Source organism: Lissotriton vulgaris, chromosome 1_1, assembly GCF_964263255.1.
Source record: "Lissotriton vulgaris chromosome 1_1, aLisVul1.2, whole genome shotgun sequence".
Classification (NCBI taxonomy): domain Eukaryota; kingdom Metazoa; phylum Chordata; class Amphibia; order Caudata; family Salamandridae; genus Lissotriton; species Lissotriton vulgaris.
The window spans coordinates 453,756,653-453,772,412 of NC_141685.1; the positions used below are offsets into that span (position 1 = coordinate 453,756,653).

General features: G+C 41.7%; 1 protein-coding gene across 1 annotated transcript in view; it reads left to right on the plus strand.

Annotated features, from left to right (window-relative positions):
* Positions 1-15,760, plus strand: part of ROR1 (ROR family WNT receptor 1) — a 689,389-nt gene that overhangs the window by 537,382 nt on the left and 136,247 nt on the right. The window contains exons 3-4 of the mRNA XM_086953588.1: positions 318-605; positions 5,879-5,909. Of these exons, the coding sequence (XP_086809714.1) occupies positions 318-605; positions 5,879-5,909 (319 nt within the window). The remainder of the gene's footprint in view (positions 1-317; positions 606-5,878; positions 5,910-15,760) is intronic.

Here is a 15,760-nt window from a genome sequence, read left to right on the forward strand (position 1 = left end):
GGGGGCTGAATATTTAGGCAACAGGCAGAGTGGAGCTGCAGGGGCTCTTAGAAAGGATGAAACAACAGCAAGGCCTCATTGGTCTTTTAAAGACCTGTGAAGTGCTCGGGTACAGCTGTGTGTGTGCCCGAGAAGCTGTCTCATCCCGGGCTGCTGCCACACACGACGGGGGGAGGAAGGGCTGAAGCCCTTTGAGTTCAATGGGTGTTGCACACCTGGTGACCAGCAATAGACTGTCTTAAATAAATGTATTGTGTTGGCCAGTTCTATCATAGTTATGCGCCATTTTAATATTATATTTTTTTCTATTCATCCAGATGTCTACTTGACCCTTGTTGAGCCCATGAACAATATAACCACCTCGCTTGGGCAAACAGCAGAATTACACTGTAAAGTGTCTGGAAGTCCTTCACCAACGATACAGTGGTTAAAAAATGATGCCCCTGTCGTGCAAGAGCCGAGAAGGATTTCAATCCGTGCGACAAGCTATGGGTCGCGATTAAGAATACGGAATCTTGATACAACGGACACTGGATATTTTCAGTGTGTTGCAACAAACAGCAAAAGGACTGTATCTACCACTGGTGTGCTGTTTGTCAAATTTGGTAAGTTTTTTTTTTTTTTTTAAATGATGCTATTATACTTTGTGGGGAGTAAGAAAAACACAATAAACCTGGCCAGATGCAAACCAAATTTCCTTGTATGTTATTATGTTCAAAAAGTAGAAACACTTGTGCTTTGCATCTATCAGTGTACGTCTGATAATACGGTATATTGAAATTTTGTGTACATTGTGCTAATAATGCCATCATAGAGGAACACACGTATCATCAACAAATCATCTTTTGAATTTCAAGTGCTGCTTTAGCCACAACTCTGTTTACAAACTATTAAAGTTACATGATTAAAATCGCAATTCTCTGAATACATCTACGGGATAGACACATAATACTTGAAATCATCCACTCTGAAATAACTTTTTTTCAAATCAATTAAAAAAAATCTATTGAAAACAATTATTGCTACAGCACCGACATCGCTCTCACACCTGTCTGACAGTATTGTCTAGCTGCCCAACAGTGGAGCGATTCCACTAGTCCAGGTGTTGGCAGCGATTTCCTGCTGATTCTATCACAGCCTATTTGTGGATTATCAGCAGATATAACAAGCTAATTACTGATAGATGTGCTAGCACCGAATAGCTTAGAAGAATTGAAGCAGAACTAGGGCCAGGTCTGCTTGCATCAACCAGCAAAATCTTTATGGGCACATTAAACAGTATGCTTTATTGTTTCAGTAGTGCATTTTTTTATCATACTAAATGAAGTGTAATTTTAAAGATACACATTGTTATTTAAGCTTGTCAGACCCGTGTTATGGTGAGGGCCAGGGCAGCCTATTTTCGTATCACAGCAGTACTTAATACTACTCAGTCTGATGAGAATGATTTACAGTGCTGTACTAAGTTGTGATCTAACAATGAGGTGCCAAACCCTCCCTCGCTCTCCCAGTATTTAGTTTCCCTCCCGTTATGGTTACAATCCCGATTTATGGGCTCAGGAAAGATTATGCTCTGGTTCGAATGACTTCAAAAAGTTCTCACTGACTTGATAAGCACCTCAATTCAATGCACTTATCGTTCCCTTTGGGGACAGTCTGTGTGGGTCCATCAAGTCCACCCATGCCCCTCAGTCTCTTGTCTGCGTCTTCAGGTGAAACCCCTCGGTTTAACTGCTGGCTGCTTGCAGTGGTGCGGGCTGTGTGGCGGGTGTGGGGTGCACTCTCGCCCTCAAGTCTTGACTCTTCTGTCTCAGGGGAAACTCAGCAGCGAGCTTACTTAGAAAAAATTCAAAGTACAGGCTCGGGGAGTTGGGTCCGCAGTAGCATCTGACTACAGCGCCAGCGGCCATATTGGACAGATGCATCCCTTTACAGCACGGTTCACTCCTCGATCACTCTCTTGGGTCAGCTGTCTCTGGTGATCCTAATGGCGGGAATATGCTGGGGTTCTCCTCCTGAGCAGTCTCTTCTCATCTATGGCCAGACACACTTCTTTTGGCTGCCTTTTAGGCTCTTTAAGTGTCCCTTGGCTACAGAGGAAAGTCTTGACGTTAGGAGATGACTCTCACTGGAAGACTGGCTGCCAGGGGACACCACCCTGGTTGCACAGACGCTCTTCGATTACTCTGTGAAGCGCCCTCTAACTTCGTCATGAAGAGCCTGGGAATGGAAAATAGTGGGGTAGTTAGGATTGAATTTCTATACACGTTTGCAGACAAGGGATTTGGGTCCACTCTCTTATGGCTTTAAAACTGGTTTGGGTTGTTTCTCTGGCAAATATCATTTTTAGGCTGCCGTCCAAACACAGCCTTTGAGCTAAGTGATTTTTCTCACAGCGGGTAGCAATGGGGCTGGATCGAAGCAGAAGTATCCACAACATAGACACAATGACGTGGGAGGTCTCTGTACATACTTCTTGGATTAGTTATCAGAGGCGGGCAAAACAGCAGGCCCTGCTTAGAAACATTCTCACCTTGAACAACATAAACTGCAGTCTCTCCTCTCACCCTTACATTTACCAAAAGGCAGCGCTCAGGAAGAGCTAATCAGCAATCCTTTGCCAACAAAGCCCTGATGAATTTCAGAGGGTGGCCTGTCTCCATCCTCCTCGCTTCAATGTCTGGACTTCACATTCTAGGTAAGGGCATGTCTTGTGCCATGCTAAACCAGGGATATCCAAAATGGATCCCAAAGACTCCAGTACTCAGATTCCCACAACACATAAAGTCTTCCTACTTTACATGTGCTACACATGCACTGTACACACACCAACCAGGCACATAGGATGTTGTGCAAAGTTCTGTGCATCTCAACACAAAGGAACTTTACAAGAGTAACAACAGTGGATGCAGAAAAAACAATCTGGTCACACTGAATATATAAAACACTGAAGATGCAAAACACTGTATGTTCTAACCACTGCTTAATTTTATACACCTAAGGCATGGACAGTAGACCACTGCCTACATTGAGACCAGATGTGTGTGCCCCTTCAGATCACAGGATAGGTCCTGGACCTCCCATTGTCAGGGACATTCCCAGTGCTCTGCCCTCATGCTAGATTAGCATGATGCCAAGACCAAAATATGAGTCATGACATGCAATCAGGCACTGACGGGAGGGGGACACTCCTGTTTACCATGCAGCGGATATTCACATCCCAACAATGCCCAACCAACATCACTTGTTGTTAAAGTGCAATTCAACCAACACACTTTGTTAACAAACTGAGATTTGACTGTACATCCTGTAGAAGATGTGCTTGCCTCTACCCCCCTTCTCCTGTTGCTGTTATTTTACTTGCTAATCTGCTAGGAATTTAGGTAGGCGATTGACAAGTTCCCTTTCCCATGAGCTTTCACTTAGCATTTCATATGTTTTGCATTACTCCAATGGAAATAAATTTTACCAAGGTAAAGGAAATATGATGTAATACCATGGGGTTCAAGAGCTGTTATTGAGTTTAATTATTATTAAATATGTGCCACACAAATAAAAGTTCGCAAAAATAGTGTAAAATAAATATTGTTCAAATACCTTTAATTCAAAACTAGTTTCAAAGAGTTATTTAGTCTACAGTATGGGCAGCCTCTTACATACAAGTATATCTGTTTCATTTGATTGCACTTTCAAACACCATTAAAGTACCAACATTCTTTATAATTTAGGTATCCAATTTATGTACGTAAGTGGAAAACTAGTCTCGTCCACGTGAAATCAATGATCAAGCTATAATGTGGTACAAAAAAAAATACCAAGAGGTTATGTTCAATTGTAGCTCATCTACAGCTGCACTCAAAAGTGCTAGGAGGGGATTTCAATAAAAGATATTCCGAAAATATTTAAGAATGACCTGAATATATTTGTCCAATAGACCTGAAGTTGGTGCCAAGACCAGAAGATATGCATCAAGTCACACCGGACATTGATTTTATATGGGAATGTAGCTTGTACAGAGTATTGCAAACTTGCCTTATGCTAGAATATTTGTAGTGTCTAATTGAATCTAAGTGAACCTTATTTGTACCATCATGTAATAGGACTACCCTCTTGATCATTATTATCTACCTACAAACCAGTCTTCAATTTTTCAATGATTTGGGTGGTGTATGTGTAAATATCAATCTGTCTAGGAAGACCTTTGGAGTAGTGCCTTAGCCAGAATAGTGTCGTTTGCAATTCCCCCACACAACAGATGGGAAGTCAAGGCCATCTAATGGGTGGCTTCATACTCTGGGCTGTGGCCTTCGAAAATCATCACCATAAATGTCTGGCATTTTAGAGTTATTGTTCAAGCAATCGGGGTGCTTGAATTAATCTGTCAACCTGCCACTTATAAAGATAGTAATTCAATTGTGCTCCACCAGCTCATCAAATGTGGTTCACTCAATGGAATGTGTAAGCCACATTTATTATGGGTAAAAAAGAAAGGATCGGTTTTGTATAACTTTGGCTATAATTTTGCCAATAAGATTTCCTCAGACCTGCAAAACATGAAACTATATTTGATGGATAAACTCTTTGCATCACAGAGGAGCCCATGTGCTCTCAATAGCAGAAATCATCCTCAAATCCTGTCCAACTACCTCTTCGTACATTGTGTTGTTCGGGTGTTAGTGATCATATGAGAAGAAGTGTGGAGCGCTCATGCTAAAGATGCTCATGCTAAAGATGCAAAAACGTCTTCCTTGAGCTATCTATCGTCATTTACACCCAAGGATAAATGTGATGAGTTGATGAATTTTGGTTTGGATGTTTATGGAGGCCACAGATGGAAGAGTTGATGCGACCAACAGACTGATGGATTGACTGGCTCCTTGCATGTGTGCATCACTAGGTTTGGTGGTAATATCTTAAAATATTGCACATAATTCTTCTTTGATAGGAGGGACATCCTGGCTGCTCTCCCTGCCAGTAGTTAATTCCTGTCCATTTTTTTATGAAATGTATACTCACATAAGTGCTTAATTTGAGCTGATGATAGTCGGTGGGACCCATCAGTACACATTTTTTGCAGACTGGCACTTACTCTGACCCAGAGCAAGAGAGGGGAAAATACACAAGGGGTGAAGAAGGAAGAGAAACACAGAAAAAGAGTGTCAAAGAGAGAGAGCAGGATCCTGCAAGATTGAGATCAAGGTGCAGGGAGTGTCTGGTGGTGTATTAAAGAGGCATAAGGTGGATTCAAGACAATGCACCCCGGTATTTGGCACCCCCGACATTCAATAGCACTGGCTGTGGGCTTTGGAAAACACTGTGAACTATGGGCCAAGTACCTCTGGCTATAATATTTAGGTTATCGTCCTATCTGATTGGTTTCTGCCAGAGGTTTTGACTCTCTATCATTGACCCCACCTTTCAGGACAGTGGTCAGATTTTGCCACTTATATCTGCGGAGACATTCCCTTTCTGCCATTCCAACGCAGGATCTCGAGTAGGACTCATGCCGTACTTTGTCTAGATTAGCCTTTTTTGGGTCCCACAATAAAACTACTTGAATCTTCTCTGGGAGCAACCATCAGTGATCATACATCCATGTGCCTTATACACTACAATGGGTGCGGTTGGGAGAAAGATAGACTTTAACTCTGAGGGGATTCCAGTTAATTCGAATTATGCACAATCTGAACTCATATGTTCTTAATGGTTTCTATTGGCATTCAATTGTTCATAATGGTTTCAGCTGATGTCTCACTTAAACAGTTCCTCTTTGCATAGCTGGTATTATATAGGCCAAAGGGTCAACAATCAATATGATAATACAATAGAAGATTTTTAGATTTTTCTAATAACCGCTTCTTCTACTTTATGCTTTTAGGTCCACCTCCAACATCAAGCCCTGGATCACCGTAAGTGTAACAATGCATGCCGGTCTAAGTGTGCCTTGCAAAAAAATGATATCCTTAATGAGGATTATGGGGTGGGGAGTCCAGCCTGTTGATTAAGGTGTCACATCTGAGTGTTGTGGTTTTGTTACTTAAATAATAACTAAATAAAGGGTGTCTGAACCAAAAAGGCTATTAGTCCACATAATATATTTGTAAAGCCTTTTCAAGTAATGTCTGCCTGTATAATGTGGTCAAAATGTTGCTAATAACTCTGGTATTTGCAATAATGATGGGGAGATATTGCACAGTACTGGCAAGTCTGCTTGCTGTGTTTTCGCCCCATGTTTACTGTGCCACCTGCAATCTGCACTATATTGAGTGGAGAGACGATATGCCCACCATCCTTACCTCTCTTCATTGCATTTATTCTCGAGTTGGACAATATAAGGTGTTTTCCCAAAATATAGAGTTCTTTTTATATCGACTTGCACTTACATTAATTGCAAAATATCCACTGTCAACGTACTGCCCCGGTAAGTAGAGGTGGAGTGACGAATGGTAAATACATACTTTGCCATGTATGCTTCCTTTGACTATAAGTTGACAGTGGAAATTCTGGAGTTGATTGAAGTGCAGGTCGATATTATTTAAATCAATATACTGACGAACAAGCCCTAAGTTTAATGCTCTGCGCATAATTTAACCACCAATGTCCTCGACCTTCTGTTTTTACCCTTTGAGAACCAGCACTATGCCACATCGCAAGTACTGGCGTCCCCTGTGGGAAGCGTCTACAGTTCCACGTCTCTCTGAGTCCAGAACTGAAGAACATGGTTTCTTGATTCAGGCTGCCAGGTTGTGCATTCCACCAGTGGGGTAACATTAGTGTCCGCTGCTGCTGCAGAGCGGGGGTCCCCCAAGCTCCAGGGGACTTTCGCCGACACTGTGCACAGACCATGGCCTGAGAGCTCCTGGCTGGGTTCAGGAGGGAGGACCCTCCATGTACTTTGCAAGGGGGGTTCTCAAGTTTCGTTACACCAATACATTCCAGATCTGACCCAGTTGCTTCATGAAAATTAGTCAGACCGCTGTTATTTACCTAGAAGCAGTGCTCTGTAATGGGCTCTATTTCACTCCCACAACACTTTGCTGTTCGATGTATAATGAAAACCAAGGGTATAACATTACTCAAAATAACATGCCATTTTATATGGATGCCTATTCTTCTAACTTTTAACACAATCCAATACTAGTCAACACGCTATACTAGATTAAAAAAATTTGATAAATATCCTAACCAATTGCCCTTACCGAAAGACAAGTGGGCAAATTTCCCTTTCCTAACAGCAAGTGTGGTGGGTTTTTTTCATTTTGGATTTTGTGACATAAAATATGTAGATTTATTTTTATTCTCTTTCATATCATGATCACAATTCGACTGGCCTAAGAACAAATTTCAATTAATATAAAATATATTTATGAGTTTTAAAAGTCCAAATGTCAATATTGCCTCTTTTTACGTGTTTGTTTGATTATTTATTCATACATGAAATATTTGCATTATGAGCATCATGTCATGTCTATGTCTCTGAGATATGAAGTAGTCTTGCAGCATTCTTTTATTACTCCTCCGTCACTCCTGGGGTTCAGGAATAAGTAAAAACTAATACAAGAATACATTTCAGTAACATCTTTCTGAATTAGTCTATATATTTATGAGGGCCTGCTGGACAGTATGCTACTTTAGCATTTTATGAGGAAACGTGACCAGAATGTTCATAGAGTATTTTGCAATGGAGAATGCTTCATTTCCTCAAATCCATGATTGATAATGATGTCTACAGGACTATTTTTCAAAAGACGTGCTGGCAACCCTCTAGTATCCATCCGGGGAAGTCCACCATTCAATGTTCCTACTCCAAACCAAACAGCTGGTACCTACACACTCTGTTGTTGTAGTATATGAACATGGATACAACCAATATTAGATCAATCTATTTACAGACTGCGCATAATTTAACCACCAATGTCCTCGACCTTCTGTTTTTACCCTTTGAGAACCAGCACTAGGCCTAAAAACGATCACAAACCCCCAACCCGTAAAAACAAAAACATAACCCCCACCCCCCTAAAAACTTAATCGACCCCTCCCACCCCCTAAAAATTAACACACACCCCTCACTCTCCCTCAAAACGATCACGACCTCCCCATCCCCTAAAAACAAATACAAAACACCCTAAAAACTAACACGAATCCCTCCACCCTTTAAAATCTACCCCAAACCCCTCCCACCCTCTAAAAGCTAACACCCAACCCCTCCCCCCCTCCCTCCCCACCATGAACCCCTCTTACCTCTCCTGTTCCTCCAACGCTCCTCGGGACTGCCCATCCCAAACACTAGACCGTCTTAGCCTGAACTGTGGTTCGGGCTAAGTCGTTCTTGCAAGTCGTTGTTTGCCTGCGTGACTCCGGAACTCGTTGATCCGGAGTCGTTGTTTAGGATGTTCCCCGGTTAAGACATATGAGGGTTTTGGATTGATTGTTCTTAATAAATCTTCAAAACAAAAACAACAACAAAATAGTTGTGGAGGTCGAAGATAGTTACACGAGTAGCACATTTGCTTTCAGCACACCAGACCCCCATGAAGCACTGCCTGGTACTGTATGATTGGTAATTTATTTATTTATTTATGTATGGTGTTTTATAAAGCACGAACATGACCCAAGGGTCTCAAAGCACTAAACATATGAAAGATAAACATAAATGAGAAGCTGATACATAAAAAGAACATCTAGTAAAAACAGATAGCAACTTTTAAGAAATCCAGTAAGATAGAGTATGTAGTAACAGAGCACTTAATAGACGACCTTCATTCATTTATGAGACATTGGAATAGGTTCTCCAGGGTAGTTTTTCATGATTCTGCTTTGCAGTGGTTCCGTTCCTTGAGTTACTGCAGGCAGCAGAATAGACAGAAAGTGGAGCTCTCCTTCACAACTGACAAACCTCAATTACATTGGTACATGCCTCAATCAAAATAGGTTTCCCATGCCTCCACCAATGGTCCTAATTGAGCTGATGTTTGTGGGTGGCCTCGGCAGGACTCCTTGAGTCCAGCTAGGACATTTGGATCAGGGCTTTGAGGTCCACCTTCCTATTGTTGGGGATTTAACTTGCAACCCGTCAGCCTCCATTCTGCATTATCATTCTCATTGGCCCACCTTTGAAGTCCCAACAAAAATGACATTTATGGGCATGGAACATGCTAGGGCCAGGCAGCATGGTCAGGCAGAAAGAGGCTTTTTTACCCAATCCTGCTCTCCTGCTGCATACTTCCATTTCGGGGAATTTTACACTATAGAGTGCCCATGAATCTGGTCAATCTTCTGGGACCAAGCAACCTCTTTCGTATTCCTGTTTTTTCTCTGCTTTATTTTCACATGACTTACTGTAAGAGGACACTCCACTGTCAGCGAAATCTTGTTGTATATTGTGTGAGAAGGCCTTTGTTAACCTGATTGAAAGAGTGAATGCAATGCAAACTTGATTATAATGCATGAACGGTGCACAGCTGTGGCCAACAACTTCAAGCCGCAGTTTTAATGAACTCACATGAAAAGTACAGTGATGTGTTAAATTGAATCTGGATTTATATGTTTGGCGCGTTTACCTGTTAAATTCACAAAGCTACAGCGGCAATTCGTGGGTGGGAATTGGGAGTTCCGAGGAAGCTTGTGGTTGGTGGGTGAAGTTAAAACAGAATGTGAGATAGAACATATAGAATACAGAACATGCATTTTGATGACTCCTGAAGTGTTGAGTCAGCCTTTACTTCCGGTGTATATCTTTTTCCCATGTTCTTCATAGTGCAGCTGAGCAGCATTGCCTTTTTTTTTTTACAAAAAATCCGTAGAGGCCCGTGCAGGTAAGAGCGGTGAGGCGGGGTGGGAGGTGGGATTCGAGGGGAATTATTTATTTATTTAATTGACCTTCATCTGTCGTACCCTCCCACCCTGCCCACCTCTCTTACCGGCATGGGCCGCTCCTGCAAAAAATAGGAATTGAGAACATTGTAGCTTCTTCTCCTAACCTTCAGTCATCTGCACACATGCAGTTAATCAGATGGCTGTGGCTTTATGAAGGCCACCCGGTGAAGAGGTTAACCAATATGGTTTGCAGAGGACAATTGCCTTTTTGCCATAACAGTGCAGCCATTGTTTCTCCGGTGTGTCAATCAAGCGAGCCACAAGTTGGCAGAGGGGGACAGGGGAAGGGAGGGGGTCCGTCCTTAAAGAACTTGCTTATTCAACTTAATGCAAACATTAAATAAGGAAATAAACCTTCCCTGGCCCAAAACAAGCTTTCAGTGAAGCAATAAACTTTAAGTATTTATTTGTTTCCTAATTCTTAGAAAAGGGCACAAAGCAAAGGTCGTGATGACATTGTCAATTTGTTCTCTGGAATTGCGCGTCCCTTGACTGATGGCAGGGAGATGCGATCACCTGCTGCGTAAAGCACTAATCTCCAAATACCAGACTGTAAAAAAGATTATGAGGTGTGACACTATTTATCCGGATAATTAGAAACATGCTAGGCCCGTGTGTCTGGCCATGTCAAGTGGTGAACGCTGCGGTGCCTAAAGTGCTGTTAAAGGGCCTCGGGCCCTGACTTCAGAGCGTGTCAACTTTATAGATCTTGTTAACAGCAAGAAGTGTGTGGTTCTCTGTTGGAAAGAAAATGGCGCTACAGGCTCATTTTTACAGAGGTCTATCTGTTCATTAATTTTGCCTCATATTTACAAGCACATGTTCCTAAATTGTCGTGGGATGTGGTTAGGAGTGGTCCTTGTTAACAGATGCATTGCAGGCTGAGTTATTACATTTTCTTAAGCTTGTAGAACTGAATGTTCACATTAGACAAATAGATTTGAGCAGAGATCAAAATGCTCGGCGCCCTGTCCTGCGTGACTTTTTGGAGATACTAATGGGGAGCGCAGAATGAGAGACATTAAGTGGACTCTTTTTTTGTAAGTTCAGAAACATTTATTCTAAATCACTGCATATTATCTATCCACAGGACGTCACAAAGTATTGGGAAGTTTTGGTTTAGTGGTTACTGCTGGTGTATGCACACAAAAACAACGAATAACGCACTAAATGCATAATAATTGTTTTAGTATAAATACAGTACGAGAATGACGAGATAGGTTCATTATGGTACATCCCTAAGTCTAACAATAGTAATCAGACATAGTCATTGTAAACGTGTTGATGTTTCAATCCATAACTAATTAGGCCGGGACGTAATCAGGAGGGAAAATATTCTAGAAATAATGTGGTATGACATTAAGTGGGTTCCTGCCCCTTGGGGCTTAAGTACAACGCATTAGAAGCTTTACTGAAATGAAAAAGAGCAATATGGGACTGATATACATCAAATAATATGCTTACCCGCTCTTCTATAAGCAGGGATCAGGTATGCTCTACAGAGAAAGAGCTTTATTCAAAGCACAGGATATAATATGTACATTTATTTAACAACATAGTTTTGTTGCTGCAGTGAATGACTGTTTGAAGATGCTTTCAGAATAAAGGTCTTTTCTTAGGCAATGAGATATGAGCTCCTAGCTCCATTGTATTTTTCGGAGTTAATATATCATTTATTCCAAAAGAGGGGGTTAGTCTGGTTGTAAAATGTAATCTTCTCCTCTAGGTAATAGGCGTACAGGTGATGAGCGGCCTTAAAATTGATAACTTGTGTTCTCTGCTTTGTGCTTTTTCTCCTTTAGGCATTGCAGAATTGTCTCTGTGCCATGACAAAAATAGAGAGCCAGCTGGAAGGAATTAAACACAACACTGAGTTGTGTGAATGAAGGATTGAGGAAGCAGATATGTGAGGGAGCAGGAAGGTTAATGCATTAATGGTGCACACCATAAAACTAATGGCTTAGGGACAGAGTATGAGAAGCAAATAAGGATGATCAATTTGCTGTTTATTCCTGAGGCTTGGACCTTGCCTTTTGATTGGTGAAGCACTGTATGTCACCCACACTTATTTAAACCCGCCTCTTCTATGTATGCGTGTCGGCCCTGCAGCCTACGTTTTTACTATCCTTGGTTCCACGCCTCCATTTTAGATATTGCATTATCGTCAGGCTTGACATTGCTCTTAACCAGTTGCAGCAAGTCAGGTTGATGGCTCAAGGCTGTTGCTAAGGTCAAGTTTACTTATTTTGTAATGCAACTCTGTGCAGACACTTTACAACTCCTATAGGTATAATTGTGAGACTTCGGGTCCTGAAGTCTAGGTAAATGTTGATCTTTCTTGCTTGAGATTTGACACAACTATTTCTTTGATGACACAATTGAAAGTGGAGCATGAGTGCAGTTGGTGAGCCCCAAAAAGGATGGTTTCTGAAATCTCCTTGAAGGCATTTCTCTTTAGTGAGTACTTGAGTGACTGCAGTTCTTGATATCTCTTTTCAGGGCATTCCAGAGTTGAAGGCCCAGCATTCTTACAAACTTTGCCTCATGTTACTTGCATCTAAATTTGGCTTGGTCATCTAACTGTGGTGCTGCATCTGAGGGAGCGATTATCAATGAGTTTCTCCTCCATCTTCAATATGAAACTGTTGTTGATAGCCACTTTTCTACCTTATTGAATTGTAATGTTGACACCAACATATAAGCATACACGGTTGACGTGATGAAGTCCCATACTAGTAAGATCATAGGGTTGAAACATTAACAGATCATAGCAGATGATTGCTGAGTTGAATATATATGTATGAAGACTGCTGCCTTTTTTCCATATTTAAATTGTTGCTTTTTCACTATTAAAGCTACTGTATTTAGCACAGGAAACTTTGGCCCACATGCATCATTGTGACATTTTGCACTTCCTAATTTGCGAAAAATAAGGAATCGCAAATTAAGAAGTGCAAAATGCTATGCATCATTATTTTCGGTATTCATTTGTGATTCGGTAAAAATCGCAATTTTTACCGAATCCCAAATGAATACCGAATTCTTAAGTTAATTTTCGCAATTCCCATTGATTCCTATGGGCCAAAAGGCCCATAGGAGTCAATGGGAATTGCAAGTGGCACTTTGAAAATTTCATGGGTGCAGGGGGGGGTCCAAAGGACCCCCCCATGCACCCCTGAAATGTATTTTTCGCATCATGTTTCACACACACATGTCCTAAGGACATGTGTGTGTGAAACATGAATGTTGAAAAAAAACATTTTAAGCATTTTAAACACTTTTCCCAAATTTACCGAGTGGTTCAACCACTCGGTAAATTTGGCACCCTAATTGCGAATTTACAGTTTTAAATTTAATGATGCATTGCTTTTAAGAAATCGCACATCTGCGACTTCTTAAAAGCACCCGCAATTTTAGAACTCGCAAACATGTTACGAATTCTAAAATTGCTTCATGCATCCCAAAAAGCACTTTTGCATTCGCAAACGGCCGATTTTAAGGAATCGCACCGTTTGCGACTACAAAAATGCTTGATGCATGTGGGCCTTAGTTTCTAATCAGTTAGCCATCTGCACTTCGCATTACACACATGTGGATTCAGATGCTACAAGTATTTGGTTCTTCACCCCCACACACTCTGTAAACAGCACAACACTAATTCTGTGTGTTGCAATATTTGGTTCAGTAATACTACCAATAGAATTAACACTACTGCTGGGCACAATATTTATCAGTTGCCGTATTACCAACCAAATAAATGTTCCATGGGATGGAATGAGGCATACCACGAGCAGGACCGGTTCTACGGGTTTTGTGGCCCCAGGCGAAGTGGGATTGCAAGGCCCTTCTAATTTACATAAATGACACCTTCTGGGCTACAGAAGCTGCTTTGTGCAGACTCCTCCTGGGCCGCAGCTCCCCTCTCTGCCACCTACAAGCACCTCTTTCACAGCTCATATCGGGCTGAGGTGTGAGAATAGCTTGGAGGCTGAGTTCAAATTGTGCAGGCGGTAAAGTGCTGACAATGGGTGGCCTAGTTGAAGGTCACACTTGCAAAATGCGTCTCCTTGCAACGGCACAAGATTAAATGTCCCCCCCCCCCCCAAAGGCCTCCCCACACCATCCCTCAGAGGCCCAGGAAGGGGGCCCCCCTCCTATCAGCCCAATTGCAAACAGACACCTTTCTTCAATGGGATCAGCAGGGGCACAAGAGGTTTGGAGGTGTGCTGCACTGGTGCGAGGCCTCATCCCATGCTGGTGGGCTGAGAGGGAGGCCCTGGGCAGCTGCCCATACTGCCCATGCCTAGCGCCGGCCCTGACCATGTGGTATGGAAGTGTGCCCACCCGATTATCACTTGTTTTACATCTTTCTGACAATTTGTCTGTATTAACATTTTGTAAAGATTTTTGGTTTGAAAAGCGAAAGGGGAAAATTGAATATTTGCATTTTGAACTCACAACTTTTGATCCCAATAAATATAGACCTGAATCAGGATTACAATGAGCCGAAAATGTTGTAAGATTCCATCTTGAACTTAATGTTTTGTAATGGGAATTTGCTGGCACTGAAACTCATGCATGTCTGCAATGAGAAACATGCAACCAATTTACAATAATTAGGAATGGACTTCGTTCGTACAGCCCATAGAAATTAAGACGCGGTGTGCATAAAATTACTGTTTATTTAGCTTTTCGCTATTACACATTAGCGGCATTCGCCATAATCTTAGGGCGTATATCAGTGTTCTGCGTGACTGAACAGATGGTTTATTTTATATTCCTGTACAGTGATAAGAATTAGCTTTGATATAAACCAGCTTTCCCAACTCTTATCGGAGAGAACTCTCCTATCAGTTATGACTTCAGCAGAAATAACATTTTGTGACAGGGGAGAATGAAAGGAAACTCTAAAAAAACACACAGAGGAGTCTTGGGAGTTGCTATGAAACATTTGTTTAAAAAAGATGCATTTTTGAGAAAACAGTTTCACAGGCACTCAACTGATTTTCATGCACCAAATCATGGTCCTAATGCTTACCACATTACATAATAACCATGTTATGTTGTCTGGAAACTAACGTAAATGTGACTGATGCTCCCCTGTAGTGTTCTTCTCTGCAGAAAAATCCCTGCAAACAGACTCCAAAATATTATTTATTGTGGGCCTAATAAAAAAAGCAAGAGCAGTGGTCCTTATGGAGACATTAAATATACACATAGTTCAGTGATTTCAGACATAGTTTTACACAGCTTAAGAACGTCAGCAAGAGGCAACAAAGGCTATTAATTTTTACTGTACTGAAAGGATAACAACTGAAGGAAAAAAGACGATGAACACCCTTAACTACATATTTATTAAGAAATGGAACCAAATACATCAGTTTATAGCACAATTTTGAAAGTATTTTGGCTAAAAGGCCGGAGTCTTTAGCAGCCACGGCCCGTGGAGGGAGTTTCGGTGGGGCGGAGAGGCGGGGCGGGGGAGGGGCATGGTGGGGGGTGCTAAAAACCGGCATATGGATAATTGAAGGTAAGTAAACAATTTAATTAATAAAACGAATTTCGTAGCGCGCCCTGCATCGCAAAATGCAATGCAGGGTGCGCTACGAAATTCGTTTTATTTATTCACTGTCACATACCATTGGGATTCAACACCCACATTAAACCTGTAGGCGGGAGAAAGACAAAACCTGGGCGGAAGCTTTTCAGATTTGTGCAAGATTACACAACACCCACACTCTGCAGATGAACGATGGAGAAAGGCTGTGCATGAGTGATGCTGTGCTCTTGCAGCTGTGTTTTAATTGATTCTGGCTCTAGGTGCATGCATTTGTTATTTTATGTTCTTTCCTCTACTGTCCACTGGGTCATCACTCATCAGCCC